The 19,145-nt window shown below is 48.5% G+C and overlaps 1 protein-coding gene across 1 annotated transcript in view; it reads right to left on the reverse strand.

Annotated features, from left to right (window-relative positions):
- Nucleotides 1-19,145, reverse strand: part of SLC35F5 (solute carrier family 35 member F5) — a 193,669-nt gene that overhangs the window by 131,347 nt on the left and 43,177 nt on the right. Inside the window, exons 3-5 of the mRNA XM_075285927.1 lie at nucleotides 17,021-17,165; nucleotides 7,033-7,176; nucleotides 3,638-3,700 (exon numbers count right to left, since the gene is read on the reverse strand). Of these exons, the coding sequence (XP_075142028.1) occupies nucleotides 3,638-3,700; nucleotides 7,033-7,176; nucleotides 17,021-17,137 (324 nt within the window). The 5' untranslated portion in view covers nucleotides 17,138-17,165. The remainder of the gene's footprint in view (nucleotides 1-3,637; nucleotides 3,701-7,032; nucleotides 7,177-17,020; nucleotides 17,166-19,145) is intronic.

Consider the following 19,145-nt stretch of genomic DNA (forward strand, 5'->3'; position numbering starts at 1 on the left):
GTAATAACCTTACCAGGGTGTGATTCGGGGTGTAATAACCTTACCAGGGTGTTATTGGGGGAGTAATAACCTTACCATGGTGTGATTGGGGGTGTAATAACCTTACCATGGTGTGATTGGGGGAGTAATAACCTTACCATGGTGTGATTGGGGGAGTAATAACCTTACCATGGTGTGATTCGGGGTGTAATAACCTTACCATGGTGTGATTGGGGGAGTAATAACCTTACCAGGGTGTGATTGAGGGAGTAATAACCTTACCATGGTGTGATTCGGGGTGTAATAACCTTACCATGGTGTGATTGGGGGAGTAATAACCTTACCATGGTGTGATTGGGGGAGTAATAACCTTACCATGGTGTGATTGGGGGTGTAATAACCTTACCAGGGTGTGATTGGGGGTGTAATAACCTTACCATGGTGTGATTGGGGGTGTAATAACCTTACCAGGGTGTTATTGGGGGTGTAATAACCTTACCAGGCTGTGATTGGGGGAGTAATAACCTTACCAGGGTGTGATTGGGGGTGTAATAACCTTACCAGGGTGTGATTGGGGGTGTAATAACCTTACCAGGGTGTGATTCGGGGTGTAATAACCTTACCAGGGTGTTATTGGGGGAGTAATAACCTTACCATGGTGTGATTGGGGGTGTAATAACCTTACCATGGTGTGATTGGGGGTGTAATAACCTTACCAGGGTGTGATTGGGGGTGTAATAACCTTACCAGGGTGTGATTGGGGGTGTAATAACCTTACCAGGGTGTGATTGGGGGTGTAATAACCTTACCAGGGTGTGATTGGGGGTGTAATAACCTTACCAGGGTGTGATTGGGGGTGTAATAACCTTACCAGGCTGTGATTGGGGGTGTAATAACCTTACCATGGTGTGATTGGGGGAGTAATAACCTTACCAGGCTGTGATTGGGGGAGTAATAACCTTACCATGGTGTGATTCGGGGTGTAATAACTTTACCAGGGTGTGATTGGGGGTGTAATAACCTTACCAGGGTGTGATTGGGGGTGTAATAACCTTACCAGGGTGTGTTTGGGGGTGTAATAACCTTACCATGGTGTGATTGGGGGTGTAATAACCTTACCAGGGTGTGATTGGGGGTGTAATAACCTTACCAGGGTGTTATTGGGGGTGTAATAACCTTACCAGGCTGTGATTGGGGGTGTAATAACCTTACCATGGTGTGATTGGGGGAGTAATAACCTTACCAGGCTGTGATTGGGGGAGTAATAACCTTACCATGGTGTGATTCGGGGTATAATAACCTTACCAGGGTGTGATTGGGGGTGTAATAACCTTACCAGGGTGTGATTGGGGGTGTAATAACCTTACCAGGGTGTGTTTGGGGGTGTAATAACCTTACCATGGTGTGATTTGGGGTGTAATAACGTTACCATGGTGTGATTGGGGGTGTAATAACCTTACCAGGCTGTTATTGGGGGTGTAATAACCTTACCATGGTGTGATTGGGGGAGTAATAACCTTACCAGGGTGTGATTGAGGGAGTAATAACCTTACCATGGTGTGATTCGGGGTGTAATAACCTTACCATGGTGTGATTGGGGGAGTAATAACCTTACCATGGTGTGATTCGGGGTGTAATAACCTTACCATGGTGTGATTCGGGGTGTAATAACCTTACCATGGTGTGATTTGGGGTGTAATAACCTTACCATGGTGTGATTCGGGGTGTAATAACCTTACCATGGTGTGATTGGGGGAGTAATAACCTTACCATGGTGTGATTGGGGGAGTAATAACCTTACCATGGTGTGATTGGGGAAGTAATAACCTTACCATGGTGTGTTTGGGGGTGTAATAACCTTACCATGGTGTGATTGGGGGAGTAATAACCTTACCATGGTGTGATTGGGGGAGTAATAACCTTACTAGGGTGTGATTGGGGGTGTAATAGCCTTACCAGGCTGTGATTCAGGGTGTAATAACCTTACCATGGTGTGATTGGGGGAGTAATAACCTTACCATGGTGTGATTGGGGGAGTAATAACCTTACCAGGGTGTGATTCAGGGTGTAATAACCTTACCAGGGTGTGATTGGGGAGTAATAACCTTACCAGGGTGTGATTGGGGGTGTAATAACCTTACCAGGGTTTGATTGGGGGTGTAATAACCTTACCAGGGTGTAATTGGGTGTGTTATAACCTTACCAGGGTTTGATTGGGGGTGTAATAACCTTACCAGGGTGTTATTGGGGGTGTAATAACCTTACCAGGCTGTGATTGGGGGAGTAATAACCTTACCAGGGTGTGATTGGGGGTGTAATAACCTTACCAGGGTGTGATTGGGGGTGTAATAACCTTACCAGGGTGTGATTCGGGGTGTAATAACCTTACCAGGGTGTTATTGGGGGAGTAATAACCTTACCATGGTGTGATTGGGGGTGTAATAACCTTACCAGGGTGTGTTTGGGGGTGTAATAACCTTACCATGGTGTGATTTGGGGTGTAATAACGTTACCATGGTGTGATTGGGGGTGTAATAACCTTACCAGGCTGTTATTGGGGGTGTAATAACCTTACCATGGTGTGATTGGGGGAGTAATAACCTTACCAGGGTGTGATTGAGGGAGTAATAACCTTACCATGGTGTGATTCGGGGTGTAATAACCTTACCATGGTGTGATTGGGGGAGTAATAACCTTACCATGGTGTGATTCGGGGTGTAATAACCTTACCATGGTGTGATTCGGGGTGTAATAACCTTACCATGGTGTGATTTGGGGTGTAATAACCTTACCATGGTGTGATTCGGGGTGTAATAACCTTACCATGGTGTGATTGGGGGAGTAATAACCTTACCATGGTGTGATTGGGGGAGTAATAACCTTACCATGGTGTGATTGGGGAAGTAATAACCTTACCATGGTGTGTTTGGGGGTGTAATAACCTTACCATGGTGTGATTGGGGGAGTAATAACCTTACCATGGTGTGATTGGGGGAGTAATAACCTTACTAGGGTGTGATTGGGGGTGTAATAGCCTTACCAGGCTGTGATTCAGGGTGTAATAACCTTACCATGGTGTGATTGGGGGAGTAATAATCTTACCAGGGTGTGATTGGGGGAGTAATAACCTTACCAGGGTGTGATTGGGGGAGTAATAACCTTACCAGGGTGTGATTGGGGAGTAATAACCTTACCAGGGTGTGATTGGGGGAGTAATAACCTTACTAGGGTGTGATTGGGGGAGTAATAACCTTACCATGGTGTGATTGGGGGAGTAATAACCTTACCAGGGTGTGATTGGGGGAGTAATAACCTTACTAGGGTGTGATTGGGGGAGTAATAACCTTACCAGGGTGTGATTCAGGGTGTAATAACCTTACCAGGGTGTGATTGGGGAGTAATAACCTTACCAGGGTGTGATTGGGGGTGTAATAACCTTACCAGGGTTTGATTGGGGGTGTAATAACCTTACCAGGGTGTAATTGGGTGTGTTATAACCTTACCAGGGTTTGATTGGGGGTGTAATAACCTTACCAGGCTGTGATTGGGGGAGTAATAACCTTACCAGGGTGTGATTGGGGGTGTAATAACCTTACCAGGGTGTAATTGGGGGTGTAATAACCTTACCAGGGTGTGATTGGGGGTGTAATAACCTTACCAGGTTGTGAATGGGGGTGTTGTCTGCTGCGCACGCTGGGAAGTAACCATCAGGATCTGCAAACTGAGAGAGACATGAAAGTCTGAGTCAGTGGTGACTATAGATACAAAATTAACCTATCCAGCTTTCTGGTAATAAAAAGCAGGCAGTGCAATTCTCTCCAGCAATCCTCTGAGCGGTTATTGAGGACAATTCCTACTGATTTGTACGGGCAGGGTGTAGAGCTGTAGCACTTGCCCAAGGAGGGTGGCTAATGCTACAGCTCTACAGACTGCTTTGAGCACAAGTGTTAAGGGATCATTATTGGCTGGGCGGTGAGTAACGCCCCCTGCTGGAACCTGGTAACTGCCCAGGGATGATGCTGAGCTGTGAGGCCGACCTCACTGACAGAAATTGATGGCAAGTCAGTAGTATATAAGTGCCCGGCAGTATATAACACAGCTGATGTTACAGGACAATCCCGCACTGACACCTACTCAGTACAACAACAGACCAAGGAACCTAAAAGGCTGAACTGTTGTCTGATTCTACTGCCCCCTACAGACCAGCCATTAGAAAAGGAACCAAATTCACCTGCCTTACCAACTGTAGCCTCCTATAGTCAGGACACTTACTCCTCATTTAGATTGTAAGCTCCTATGGTCAGGACTCCTCATTTAGATTGTAAGCTCCTGTGGTCAGGACTCCTCCCCTTATAGATTGTAAGCTCCTATGGTCAGGACTCCTCCCCTTATAGATTGTTAGCTCCTATGGTCAGGACTCCTCCCCTATAGATTGTAAGCTCCTATGGTCAGGACTCCTCCTCTTATAGATTGTAAGCTCCTGTGGTCAGGACTCCTCCCCTTATAGATTGTAAGCTCCTATGGTCAGGACTCCTCCCCTTATAGATTGTAAGCTCCTATGGTCAGGACTCCTCCCCTTATAGATTGTTAGCTCCTATGGTCAGGACTCCTCCCCTATAGATTGTAAGCTCCTATGGTCAGGACTCCTCATTTAGATTGTAAGCTCCTATGGTCAGGACTCCTCCCCTTATAGATTGTAAGCTCCTATGGTCAGGACTCCTCCCCTATAGATTGTAAGCTCCTATGGTCAGGACTCCTCCCCTTATAGATTGTAAGCTCCTGTGGTCAGGACTCCTCCTCATTTAGATTGTAAGCTCCTATGGTCAGGACTCCTCCCCTTATAGATTGTAAGCTCCTGTGGTCAGGACTCCTCCCCTTATAGATTGTAAGCTCCTGTGGTCAGGACTCCTCCTCATTTAGATTGTAAGCTCCTATGGTCAGGACTCCTCCCCTTATAGATTGTAAGCTCCTGTGGTCAGGACTCCTCCCCTTATAGATTGTAAGCTCCTGTGGTCAGGACTCCTCCCCTTATAGATTGTTAGCTCCTGTGGTCAGGACTCCTCCCCTTATAGATTGTAAGCTCCTATGGTCAGGACTCCTCCCCTTATAGATTGTAAGCTCCTGTGGTCAGGACTCCTCCCCTTATAGATTGTAAGCTCCTGTGGTCAGGACTCCTCCCCTTATAGATTGTAAGCTCCTGTGGTCAGGACTCCTCCCCTTATAGATTGTAAGCTCCTATGGTCAGGACTCCTCCCCTTATAGATTGTAAGCTCCTATGGTCAGGACTCCTCCTCTTATAGATTGTAAGCTCCTATGGTCAGGACTCCTCCTCTTATAGATTGTAAGCTCCTATGGTCAGAACTCCTCCCCTTATAGATTGTAAGCTCCTGTGGTCAGGACTCCTCCCCTATAGATTGTAAGCTCCTATGCTCAGGACTCCTCCCCTTATAGATTGTAAGCTCCTACGGTCAGGACTCCTCCTCTTATAGATTGTAAGCTCCTGTGGTCAGGACTCCTCCCCTATAGATTGTAAGCTCCTATGCTCAGGACTCCTCATCCTATAGATTGTAAGCTCCTACGGTCAGGACTCCTCCTCTTATAGATTGTAAGCTCCTGTGGTCAGGACTCCTCCCCTTATAGATTGTAAGCTCCTATGGTCAGGACTCCTCCCCTTATAGATTGTAAGCTCCTGTGGTCAGGACTCCTCCCCTTATAGATTGTAAGCTCCTGTCGTCAGGACTCCTCCTCTTATAGATTGTAAGCTCCTATGGTCAGGACTCCTCCTCTTATAGATTGTAAGCTCCTATGGTCAGGACTCCTCCCCTTATAGATTGTAAGCTCCTATGGTCAGGACTCCTCCCCTTATAGATTGTAAGCTCCTATGGTCAGGACTCCTCCCCTTATAGATTGTAAGCTCCTATGGTCAGAACTCCTCCCCTTATAGATTGTAAGCTCCTATGGTCAGGACTCCTCATCCTATAGATTGTAAGCTCCTATGGTCAGGACTCCTCCCCTTATAGATTGTAAGCTCCTATGCTCAGGACTCCTCCCCTATAGATTGTAAGCTCCTATGGTCAGGACTCCTCCCCTTATAGATTGTAAGCTCCTATGGTCAGGACTCCTCCTCTATAGATTGTAAGCTCCTATGGTCAGGACTCCTCCTCTATAGATTGTAAGCTCCTATGGTCAGGACTCCTCCCCTTATAGATTGTAAGCTCCTATGGTCAGGACTCCTCCCCTTATAGATTGTAAGCTCCTATGGTCAGGACTCCTCCCCTTATAGATTGTAAGCTCCTATGGTCAGGACTCCTCCCCTATAGATTGTAAGCTCCTATGGTCAGGACTCCTCCCCTTATAGATTGTAAGCTCCTATGGTCAGGACTCCTCCTCTTATAGATTGTTAGCTCCTATGGTCAGGACTCCTCCTCTTATAGATTGTAAGCTCCTATGGTCAGGACTCCTCCTCTTATAGATTGTTAGCTCCTATGGTCAGGACTCCTCCCCTTATAGATTGTAAGCTCCTATGGTCAGGACTCCTCCTCTTATAGATTGTAAGCTCCTGTGGTCAGGACTCCTCCTCTTATAGATTGTAAGCTCCTATGGTCAGGACTCCTCCTCTTATAGATTGTAAGCTCCTATGGTCAGGACTCCTCCCCTTATAGATTGTAAGCTCCTATGGTCAGGACTCCTCCTCTTATAGATTGTAAGCTCCTATGGTCAGGACTCCTCCTCTTATAGATTGTAAGCTCCTATGGTCAGGACTCCTCCTCTTATAGATTGTAAGCTCCTATGGTCAGGACTCCTCCTCTTATAGATTGTAAGCTCCTATGGTCAGGACTCCTCCCCTTATAGATTGTAAGCTCCTATGGTCAGGACTCCTCCTCTTATAGATTGTAAGCTCCTATGGTCAGGACTCCTCCTCTTATAGATTGTAAGCTCCTATGGTCAGGACTCCTCCTCTTATAGATTGTTAGCTCCTATGGTCAGGACTCCTCCCCTATAGATTGTTAGCTCTTATGGTCAGGACCTTTAGCACCACCTCCCCAGACTCACCAGATTGGAGCGTCTCCCTCGTAAGCGTTTCGTGCACTGCTGTCTCCACGGCCGCCAGACCAGAAATCCCAGCAAATACAACACAAACATGGAGGTTTTTGCAAAAGTGCTGAAAAAGGGTTTGTTGAACTCTTGAAAAATGTACTGAGGAGAAAGACGGGAAACGGATGAATAAGACGCCGAACTCGGAGACTCTTCTATAATCAACTATTACAATAAAGAAAGCGCAGCAGGAGTCCGAGACGTCTGAGAGCCAAAACCTGCAGCCCAGCGGCAGCTTCACAAGTCTCCTTACACAAGAAGTGAGAAAATCCCCTCGTGTCCCCGCAGACAAGGGGATACAGGAACCCTCCTCAGGACCCCCGTCTTATCTATTACCCCAGGTACTGTCATGATATACAGACCTCAGGGGAGGGGGATACAGGAACCCTCCTCAGGTCCCCCGTCTTACCTATTAACCCCTGGTACTGTCATGTTATACAGACCTCAGGGGAGGGGGATACAGGAACCCTCCTCAGGACCCCCGTCTTATCTATTACCCCTGGTACTGTCATGTTATACAGACCTCAGGGGAGGGGGATACAGGAACCCTCCTCAGGTCCCCGTCTTACCTATTACCCCAAGTACTGTCATGTTATACAGACCTCAGGGGAGGGGGATACAGGAACCCTCCTCAGGTCCCCGTCTTACCTATTACCCCAGGTACTGTCATGTTATACAGCCCTCAGGGGAGGGGATACAGGAACCCTCCTCAGGTCCCCCATCTTACCTATTACCCCTGGTACTATCATGTCATACAGACCTCAGGGGAGGGGGATACAGGAACCCTACTCAGGTCCCCCGTCTTACCTATTACCCCTGGCACTGTCATGTTATACAGACCTCAGGGGAGGGGGATACAGGAACCCTCCTCAGGTCCTCCATATTACCTATTACCCCTGGTACTGTCATGTTATACAGACCTCAGGGGAGGGGGATACAGGAACCCTCCTCAGGTCCCCGTCTTACCTATTACCCCAGGTACTGTCATGTTATACAGACCTCAGGGGAGGGGGATACAGGAACCCTCCTCAGGTCCCCCGTCTTACCTATTACCCCAGGTACTGTTATGTTATACAGCCCTCAGGGGAGGGGGATACAGGAACCCTCCTCAGGTCCCCCGTCTTATCTATTACCCCTGGTACTGTCATGTTATACAGACCTCAGGGGAGGGGGATACAGGAACCCTCCTCAGGTCCCCCGTCTTACCTATTAACCCCTGGTACTGTCATGTTATACAGACCTCAGGGGAGGGGGATACAGGAACCCTCCTCAGGTCCCCCGTCTTACCTATTAACCCCTGGTACTGTCATGTTACACAGACCTCAGGGGAGGGGGATACAGGAACCCTCCTCAGGTCCCCCGTCTTACCTATTACCCCAGGTACTGTTATGTTATACAGCCCTCAGGGGAGGGGATACAGGAACCCTCCTCAGGTCCCCCGTCTTATCTATTACCCCTGGTACTGTCATGTTATACAGACCTCAGGGGAGGGGGATACAGGAACCCTCCTCAGGTCCCCCGTCTTACCTATTAACCCCTGGTACTGTCATGTTATACAGACCTCAGGGGAGGGGGATACAGGAACCCTCCTCAGGTCCTCCATCTTACCTATTACCCCTGGTACTGTCATGTTATACAGACCTCAGGGGAGGGGGATACAGGAACCCTCCTCAGGTCCCCGTCTTACCTATTACCCCTGGTACTGTCATGTTATACAGACCTCAGGGGAGGGGGATACAGGAACCCTCCTCAGGTCCCCCGTCTTACCTATTACCCCAGGTACTGTTATGTTACACAGCCCTCAGGGGAGGGGGATACAGGAACCCTCCTCAGGTCCCCGTCTTACCTATTACCCCAGGTACTGTCATGTTATACAGACCTCAGGGGAGGGGGATACAGGAACCCTCCTCAGGTCCCCCGTCTTACCTATTACCCCAGGTACTGTTATGTTATACAGCCCTCAGGGGAGGGGATACAGGAACCCTCCTCAGGTCCCCCGTCTTACCTATTACCCCTGGTACTGTCATGTTATACAGACCTCAGGGGAGGGGGATACAGGAACCCTCCTCAGGTCCCCCGTCTTACCTATTACCCCAGGTACTGTCATGTTATACAGACCTCAGGGGAGGGGGATACAGGAACCCTCCTCAGGTCCCCGTCTGTCATGTCATACAGACCTCAGGGGAGGGGGATACAGGAACCCTCCTCAGGTCCCCCGTCTTACCTATTACCCCTGGTACTGTCATGATATACAGACCTCAGGGGAGGGGGATACAGGAACCCTCCTCAGGTCCCCCGTCTTATCTATTACCCCTGGTACTGTCATGTTATACAGACTTCAGGGGAGGGAGATACAGGAACCCTCCTCAGGTCCCCGTCTTACCTATTACCCCTGGTACTGTCATGTCATACAGACCTCAGGGGAGGGGGATACAGGAACCCTCCTCAGGTCCCCCGTCTTACCTATTACCCCTGGTACTCTCATGTCATACAGACCTCAGGGGAGGGGGATACAGGAACCCTCCTCAGGTCCCCCGTCTTACCTATTACCCCTGGTACTCTCATGTCATACAGACCTCAGGGGAGGGGGATACAGGAACCCTCCTCAGGACCCCCGTCTTATCTATTACCCCAGGTACTGTCATGTTATACAGACCTCAGGGGAGGGGGATACAGGAACCCTCCTCAGGTCCTCCATCTTACCTATTACCCCTGGTACTGTCATGTTATACAGACCTCAGGGGAGGGGGATACAGGAACCCTCCTCAGGACCCCCGTCTTATCTATTACCCCAGGTACTGTCATGTTATACAGACCTCAGGGGAGGGGGATACAGGAACCCTCCTCAGGTCCTCCATCTTACCTATTACCCCTGGTACTGTCATGTCATACAGACCTCAGGGGAGGGGGATACAGGAACCCTCCTCAGGTCCCCCGTCTTACCTATTACCCCAAGTACTGTCATGTTATACAGACCTCAGGGGAGGGGGATACAGGATCCCTCCTCAGGTCCCCGTCTTACCTATTAACCCCTGGTACTGTCATGTTATACAGACCTCAGGGGAGGGGGATACAGGAACCCTCCTCAGGTCCCCCGTCTTACCTATTACCCCAGGTACTGTCATGTCATACAGACCTCAGGGGAGGGGGATACAGGAACCCTCCTCAGGTCCCCGTCTGTCATGTCATACAGACCTCAGGGGAGGGGGATACAGGAACCCTCCTCGGATCCCCGTCTGTCATGTCATACAGACCTCAGGGGAGGGGGATACAGGAACCCTCCTCAGGTCCCCCGTCTTACCTATTACCCCTGGTACTGTCATGTTATAAAGACCTCAGGGGAGGGGGATACAGGAACCCTCCTCAGGTCCCCGTCTGTCATGTCATACAGACCTCAAGGGAGGGGGATACAGGAACCCTCCTCAGGTCCCCCGTCTTATCTATTACCCCAGGTACTGTCATGTTATACAGACCTGAGGGGAGGGGGATAAAGGAACCCTCCTCAGGTCCCCCATCTTACCTATTACCCCAGGTACTGTCATGTTATACAGACCTCAGGGGAGGGGGATACAGGAACCCTCCTCAGGTCCCCCGTCTTACCTATTAACCCCTGGTACTGTCATGTCATACAGACCTCAGGGGAGGGGGATACAGGAACCCTCCTCAGGTCCCCTGTCTTACCTATTAACCCCTGGTACTGTCATATCATACAGACCTCAGGGGAGGGGGATACAGGATCCCTCCTCAGGTCCCCGTCTTACCTATTAAACCCTGGTACTGTTATGTTATACAGACCTCTGGGGAGGGGGATACAGGAACCCTCCTCAGGTCCCCCATCTTACCTATTACCCCTGGTACTGTCATGTTATACAGACCTCAGGGGAGGGGGATACAGGAACCCTCCTCAGGTCCCCCGTCTTACCTATTAACCCCTGGTACTGTCATGTCATACAGACCTCAGGGGAGGGGGATACAGGAACCCTCCTCAGGTCCCCTGTCTTACCTATTAACCCCTGGTACTGTTATGTTATACAGACCTCAGGGGAGGGGGATACAGGAACCCTCCTCAGGTCCCCATCTTACCTATTAACCCCTGGTACTGTCATGTTATACAGACCTCAGGGGAGGGGGATACAGGAACCCTCCTCAGGTCCCCCATCTTACCTATTACCCCTGGTACTGTCATGTTATACAGACCTCAGGGGAGGGGGATACAGGAACCCTCCTCAGGTCCTCCATCTTACCTATTACCCCTGGTACTGTCATGTTATACAGACCTCAGGGGAGGGGGATACAGGAACCCTCCTCAGGTCCCCCGTCTCACCTTTTAACCCCTGGTACTGTCATGTTATACAGACCTCAGGGGAGGGGGATACAGGAACCCTCCTCAGGTCCCCCGTCTTACCTATTAACCCCTGGTACTGTCATGTTATACAGACCTCAGGGGAGGGGGATACAGGAACCCTCCTCAGGTCCCCCGTCTTACCTATTAACCCCTGGTACTGTCATATCATACAGACCTCAGGGGAGGGGGATACAGGAACCCTCCTCAGGTCCCCCCTCTTACCTATTACCCCAGGTACTGTCATGTCATACAGACCTCAGGGGAGGGGGATATAGGAACCCTCCTCAGGTCCCCCGTCTTACCTATTAACTCCTGGTACTGTCATGTTATACAGACCTCAGTGGAGGGGGATACAGGAACCCTCCTCAGGTCCCCGTCTGTCATGTCATACAGACCTCAGGGGAGGGGGATACAGGAACCCTCCTAAGGTCCCCCATCTTACCTATTACCCCTGGTACTCATGTCATACAGACCTCAGGGGAGGGGGATACAGGAACCCTCCTCAGGTCCCCCGTCTTACCTATTGCCCCAGGTACTGTCATGTTATACAGATCTCAGGGGAGGGGGATACAAGAACCCTCCTCAGGTCCCCCGTCTTATCTATTACCCCAGGTACTGTCATGTTATACAGACCTCAGGGGAGGGGGATACAGGAACCCTCCTCAGGTCTCCCGTCTTACCTATTAACCCCTGGTACTGTCATGTTATACAGACCTCAGGGGAGGGGGATAAAAGAACCCTCCTCAGGTCCCCCATCTTACCTATTACCCCTGGTACTGTCATGTTATACAGACCTCAGGGGAGGGGGATACAGGAACCCTCCTCAGGTCCCCCCATCTTACCTATTACCCCTGGTACTGTCATGTTATACAGACCTCAGGGGAGGGGGATACAGGAACCCTCCTCAGGTCCCCCGTCTCACCTTTTAACCCCTGGTACTGTCATGTTATACAGACCTCAGGGGAGGGGGATACAGGAACCCTCCTCAGGTCCCCCGTCTTACCTATTAACCCCTGGTACTGTCATGTTATACAGACCTCAGGGGAGGGGGATACAGGAACCCTCCTCAGGTCCCCCGTCTTACCTATTAACCCCTGGTACTGTCATATCATACAGACCTCAGGGGAGGGGGATACAGGAACCCTCCTCAGGTCCCCCCTCTTACCTATTACCCCAGGTACTGTCATGTCATACAGACCTCAGGGGAGGGGGATACAGGAACCCTCCTCAGGTCCCCCGTCTTACCTATTAACCCCTGGTACTGTCATGTTATACAGACCTCAGTGGAGGGGGATACAGGAACCCTCCTCAGGTCCCCGTCTGTCATGTCATACAGACCTCAGGGGAGGGGGATACAGGAACCCTCCTAAGGTCCCCCATCTTACCTATTACCCCTGGTACTCATGTCATACAGACCTCAGGGGAGGGGGATACAGGAACCCTCCTCAGGTCCCCCGTCTTACCTATTGCCCCAGGTACTGTCATGTTATACAGATCTCAGGGGAGGGGGATACAAGAACCCTCCTCAGGTCCCCCGTCTTATCTATTACCCCAGGTACTGTCATGTTATACAGACCTCAGGGGAGGGGGATACAGGAACCCTCCTCAGGTCCCCTGTCTTATCTATTACCCCAGGTACTGTCATGTTATACAGACCTCAGGGGAGGGGGATACAGGAACCCTCCTCAGGTCTCCCGTCTTACCTATTACCCCTGGTACTGTCATGTTATACAGACCTCAGGGGAGGGGGATACAGGAACCCTCCTCAGGTCCCCCCATCTTACCTATTACCCCTGGTACTGTCATGTTATACAGACCTCAGGGGAGGGGGATACAGGAGCCCTCCTCAGGTCCCCCGTCTCACCTTTTAACCCCTGGTACTGTCATGTTATACAAACCTCAGGGGAGGGGGATACAGGAACCCTCCTCAGGTCCCCCGTCTTACCTATTAACCCCTGGTACTGTCATGTTATACAGACCTCAGGGGAGGGGGATACAGGAACCCTCCTCAGGTCCCCCGTCTTACCTATTAACCCCTGGTACTGTCATATCATACAGACCTCAGGGGAGGGGGATACAGGAACCCTCCTCAGGTCCCCCCTCTTACCTACTACCCCAGGTACTGTCATGTCATACAGACCTCAGGGGAGGGGGATACAGGAACCCTCCTCAGGTCCCCCGTCTTACCTATTAACCCCTGGTACTGTCATGTTATACAGACCTCAGTGGAGGGGGATACAGGAACCCTCCTCAGGTCCCCGTCTGTCATGTCATACAGACCTCAGGGGAGGGGGATACAGGAACCCTCCTAAGGTCCCCCATCTTACCTATTACCCCTGGTACTCATGTCATACAGACCTCAGGGGAGGGGGATACAGGATCCCTCCTCAGGTCCCCCCATCTTACCTATTACCCCAGGTACTGTCATGTTATACAGACCTCAGGGGAGGGGGATACAGGAACCCTCCTCAGGTCCCCCATCTTACCTATTACCCCTGGTACTGTCATGTTATACAGACCTCAGGGGAGGGGGATACAAGAACCTTCCTCAGGTCCCCCGTCTCACCTATTAACCCCTGGTACTGTTATGTTATACAGACCTCAGGGGAGGGGGATACAGGAACCCTCCTCAGGTCCCCTGTCTTATCTATTACCCCAGGTACTGTCATGTTATACAGACCTCAGGGGAGGGGGATACAGGAACCCTCCTCAGGTCTCCCGTCTTACCTATTAACCCCTGGTACTGTCATGTTATACAGACCTCAGGGGAGGGGGATACAGGATCCCTCCTCAGGTCCCCCCATCTTACCTATTACCCCAGGTACTGTCATGTTATACAGACCTCAGGGGAGGGGGATACAGGAACCCTCCTCAGGTCCCCCATCTTACCTATTACCCCTGGTACTGTCATGTTATACAGACCTCAGGGGAGGGGGATACAAGAACCTTCCTCAGGTCCCCCGTCTCACCTATTAACCCCTGGTACTGTTATGTTATACAGACCTCAGGGGAGGGGGATACAGGAACCCTCCTCAGGTCCCCTGTCTTACCTATTACCGCCTGGTACTGTCATGTTATACAGACCTCAGGGGAGGGGGATACAGGAACCCTCCTCAGGTCCCCGTCTGTCATGTTATACAGACCTCAGGGGAAGGGGATACAGGAACCCTCCTCAGGTCCCCCGTCTCACCTATTAACCCCTGGTACTGTCACGTTATACAGACCTCAGGGGAGGGGGATACAGGAACCCTCCTCAGTTCCCCGTCTGTCATGTTATACAGACCTCAGGGGAAGGGGATACAGGAACCCTCCTCAGGTCCCCCGTCTTATCTATATCCCCAGGTACTGTCATGTCATACAGACCTCAGGGGAGGGGGATACAGGAACCCTCTTCATGCCCCCCGTCTTACCTATTAACCCCTGGTACTGTCATGTTATACAGACCTCAGGGGAGGGGGATACAGGAACCCTCCTCAGGTCCCCTGTTTTACCTATTACCCCAGGTACTGTCTTGTTATACAGACCTCAGGGGAGGGGGATACAGGAACCCTCCTCAGGTCCCCCGTCTTATCTATATCCCCAGGTACTGTCTTGTCATACAGACCTCAGGGGAGGGGGATACAGGAACCCTCTTCATGCCCCCCGTCTTACCTATTAACCCCTGGTACTGTCATGTTATACAGACCTCAGGGGAGGGGGATACAGGAACCCTCCTCAGGTCCCCTGTCTTACCTATTACCCCAGGTACTGTCTTGTTATACAGACCTCAGGGGAGGGGGATACAGGAACCCTCCTCAGGTCCCCTGTCTTACCTATTACCCCAGGTACTGTCTTGTTATACAGACCTCAGGGGAGGGGGATACAGGAACCCTCCTCAGGTCCCCTGTCTTACCTATTACCCCTGGTACTGTCATGTCACTCATATATTCTCCAGTGATCCCAGGGGAGGGTAATATGGCACAATGGCACAGGATTAAATGGGTTGTCTGGGATAAACAGTTAATGATTATTATTATACATGAAGTCGGGAAAGGTGAGAAAGTAGAAAAAAGCTCCTACTCCTCTGTCGCCAATGTCTGCCAGCGCACGCAACCCCCTGTGACATCTGGTGACTGGCCTCAGCAGTCATACACGGCCGAGACTTCTACCAAAGTGAGACACCAGAGAACCGGGGACAGGAGGGGATCAGGCCTCCCCCACCTCATGTTTAACCCCTTCCTGCCAGTGACATATAATGATTTTCGTTTTTGACTCCCCTACTTCCAAACCCCTTAACTTTTTGATTTTCCGTTCACAGAACAATATCAGGGCTCAGTGTGTGTGGGACAAATTGTTCTTAATGATGGCGCCATTTATTATTCTGTACAATGAGTTGGAAAGCCGCAAAATAATCCAGAATGCAGGGGGGGGGGGGGGGATGAAGAAAAACTGCATTAGGGCTCATTCACATCTGCGCCCGGTCTCCGATCTGCAGGTTTCCATTTCCTGCACAAAACAGAGGCTGGAGACGGAAACCTGAAGTCATTTGAATGGGTTTGAAAAGTGTCCGGCTGTGAGCGCCGGTGAGCGTTTTAAGCGCTCCGCCGCGAAACAGTTTTATTTTAGGTGGACTCAGAGTCGGACATGCAGGAGTTTGTGTACGGTTTACAAAAAAAACAGTTTTGCCACGGAGAGCATAAAACGCTCACCGGCGCTCACGGCCGGACTCGGCATGACAGGTTTCCGTCTTCTGCATGATAACGGAGTCCGGGCGCAGGTGTGAAGCCGGCGTTCGTGCGACTTTCTGTATTCTATAGGTCACAGTACAAGACCACATTTCTACAATTTTATTCACATTTTAACCCTTTCATAAAATTGTCTTTTTCCTACAAGTCTCCATATTGTGAGCGCCATAACTTTGTATACTTCCCAGTACGGGGGTGTATATATAGGGTGTATATATATATAGTATAGGGTGTCTTTTTTGCTGTGGGGTCAGATCCTTGTTACACCATTTCGGAAAATACCTATTGCTTTGATCATTTTTTCCGCAGTGTGGCGTTTAGTGTACGGCAGGTTTATGGCGCGGGCGTTTTTGGACACAGGGACGACTAATGTTATACGGGCTTCACTGTAATCATTTACTTTTCTAAGTATTCTGGGGAAAGGGGGGATTTATGTTTTTTGGGTTATTTTTTAAATTTTTTGGAAGTTTTTTTTACAAAGTATTTTATTCGCCCCACCCCCACCAGGGGGCTTGAATCGGCAAGCACTATATTGTAGTCTATGGGAGATTGTCTCCATCGCTATTCAGACTAGTCACAAACCGATCATAGTTGTAGTGCAGTGACCAGCCCGGGGCCTGCCGAAGGCTCCCGACTGTCAGAGGAGCAGGAGCCGGACAGAGGGGGGTCCTAACCTGCAATGAACACTGATCATGGGCATTGGTGCCACAATACAGCGCTATGGTGGCCGCCATCTTTAAAGGCTGAACTATTACAGCAGATGTCGGGAAACAAAACAAACAGCTTTATCCTGGACAATCCCTTCCAATCTAATTCCATACATGCTCCTTCACGGACGATGGTATATATATATATATATATATATATTGGCACTCACAGACGTCAGCTCTGAAGACGCCACCCAGATGACATCCACCAATAACAGGACGAGAATCCCCAACACCAGGCGCCTGCGCGGAAGGCTGGCGCTGCCCGGAGACATCATACGATTCATAATGTCAGCACTGAGCGCGAGCCGCCGGCTGGAAGACAAGAGGAAGACATCAATATCATCAGACCAAGGAACTAGCATCTCTATGAGCTATACAACTGTGCACAAGTGTTAGGCGGGTGCTGCAATGTCACAACGCTTTCAAAAATAGAAGGATTAATCGTTTATTTTCTGTCAAATAAAACGCAAAGTAAATAGAAATGTAAAGTGGCGTGTAAAAGTCTTCACACCCCCTGACCTTTGTCACAACTGCAAAAACGTATATCGTAAAGTACTACAAAGTATCAGATCATTGTGAAGTGCAAAGAAGAGGACAGAAGGTTCTCACACAGTCATCCAAGAAACATCGGAGTAGTGAGGTGCAAAAGTCTTCAGCCCCCTGTACTCTGATCCCCGAAATACAATCCAGGGCTCACAACTGTCTCCAGAAGTCACTGAATGAGTTAATACATTAGTCCGGCTGTGTGTAATGTAGTCTCAGTATATATATATATACTATACTAGCTTTTACCTGCGACTTCGTCTGCGGTGATTTGAGAATTGGGCGGACACAGACGTGTGAAACTGTAAAAGTGTGTATGTAGTCATACAGACAGTGTGATGTGTTATATTGTGTATGTAGTGATACAGACAATGTGATGTGTTATATTGTGTATGTAGTGATACAGACAATGTGATGTGTTATATTGTGTATGTAGTGATACAGACAATGTGATGTGTTATATTGTGTATGTAGTGATACAGACAATGTGATGTGTTATATTGTGTATGTAGTGATACAGACAATGTGATGTGTTATATTGTGTATGTAGTCATACAGACAGTGTGATGTGTTATATTGTGTATGTAGTGATACAGACAATGTGATGTGTTATATTGTGTATGTAGTGATACAGACAGTGTGATGTGTTATATTGTGTATGTAGTAATACAGACAATGTGATGTGTTATATTGTGTATGTAGTAATACAGACAATGTGATGTGTTATATTGTGTATGTAGTGATACAGACAATGTGATGTGTTATATTGTGTATGTAGTAATACAGACAATGTGATGTGTTATATTGTGTATGTAGTAATACAGACAGTGTGATGTGTTATATTGTGTATGTAGTAATACAGACAATGTGATGTGTTGTATTGTGTATGTAGTAATACAGACAATGTGATGTGTTATATTGTGTATGTAGTGATACAATGTGATGTGTTGTATTGTGTATGTGGTGATACAGACAATGTGATGTGTTATATTGTGTATGTAGTAATACAGACAATGTGATGTGTTGTATTGTGTATGTAGTAATACAGACAATGTGATGTGTTATATTGTGTATGTAGTGATACAGAAAATGTGATGTGTTATATTGTGTATGTAGTAATACAGACAATGTGATGTGTTATATTGTGTATGTAGTGATACAGACAATGTGATGTGTTATATTGTGTATGTAGTAATACAGACAATGTGATGTGTTATATTGTGTATGTAGTGATACAGACAATGTGATGTGTTGTATTGTGTATGTAGTGATACAATGTGATGTGTTGTATTGTGTATGTGGTGATACAGACAATGTGATGTGTTATATTGTGTATGTAGTAATACAGACAATGTGATGTGTTATATTGTGTATGTAGTAATATAGACAATGTGATGTGTTATATTGTGTATGTAGTGATACAGACAATGTGATGTGTTGTATTGTGTATGTAGTAATACAATGTGATGTGTTATATTGTGTATGTAGTAATACAATGTGATGTGTTATATTGTGTCTGTAGTAATACAATGTGATGTGTTATATTGTGTATGTAGTAATACAGACAATGTGATGTGTTATATTGTGTATGTAGTGATACAGACAATGTGATGTGTTATATTGTGTATGTAGTAATACAGACAATGTGATGTGTTATATTGTGTATGTAGTAATACAGACAATGTGATGTGTTATATTGTGTATGTAGTGATACAGACAATGTGATGTGTTATATTGTGTATGTAGTAA

This window comes from Leptodactylus fuscus, chromosome 8 (genome assembly GCF_031893055.1).
Source record: "Leptodactylus fuscus isolate aLepFus1 chromosome 8, aLepFus1.hap2, whole genome shotgun sequence".
In the NCBI taxonomy this organism is placed as follows: Eukaryota; Metazoa; Chordata; class Amphibia; order Anura; family Leptodactylidae; genus Leptodactylus; species Leptodactylus fuscus.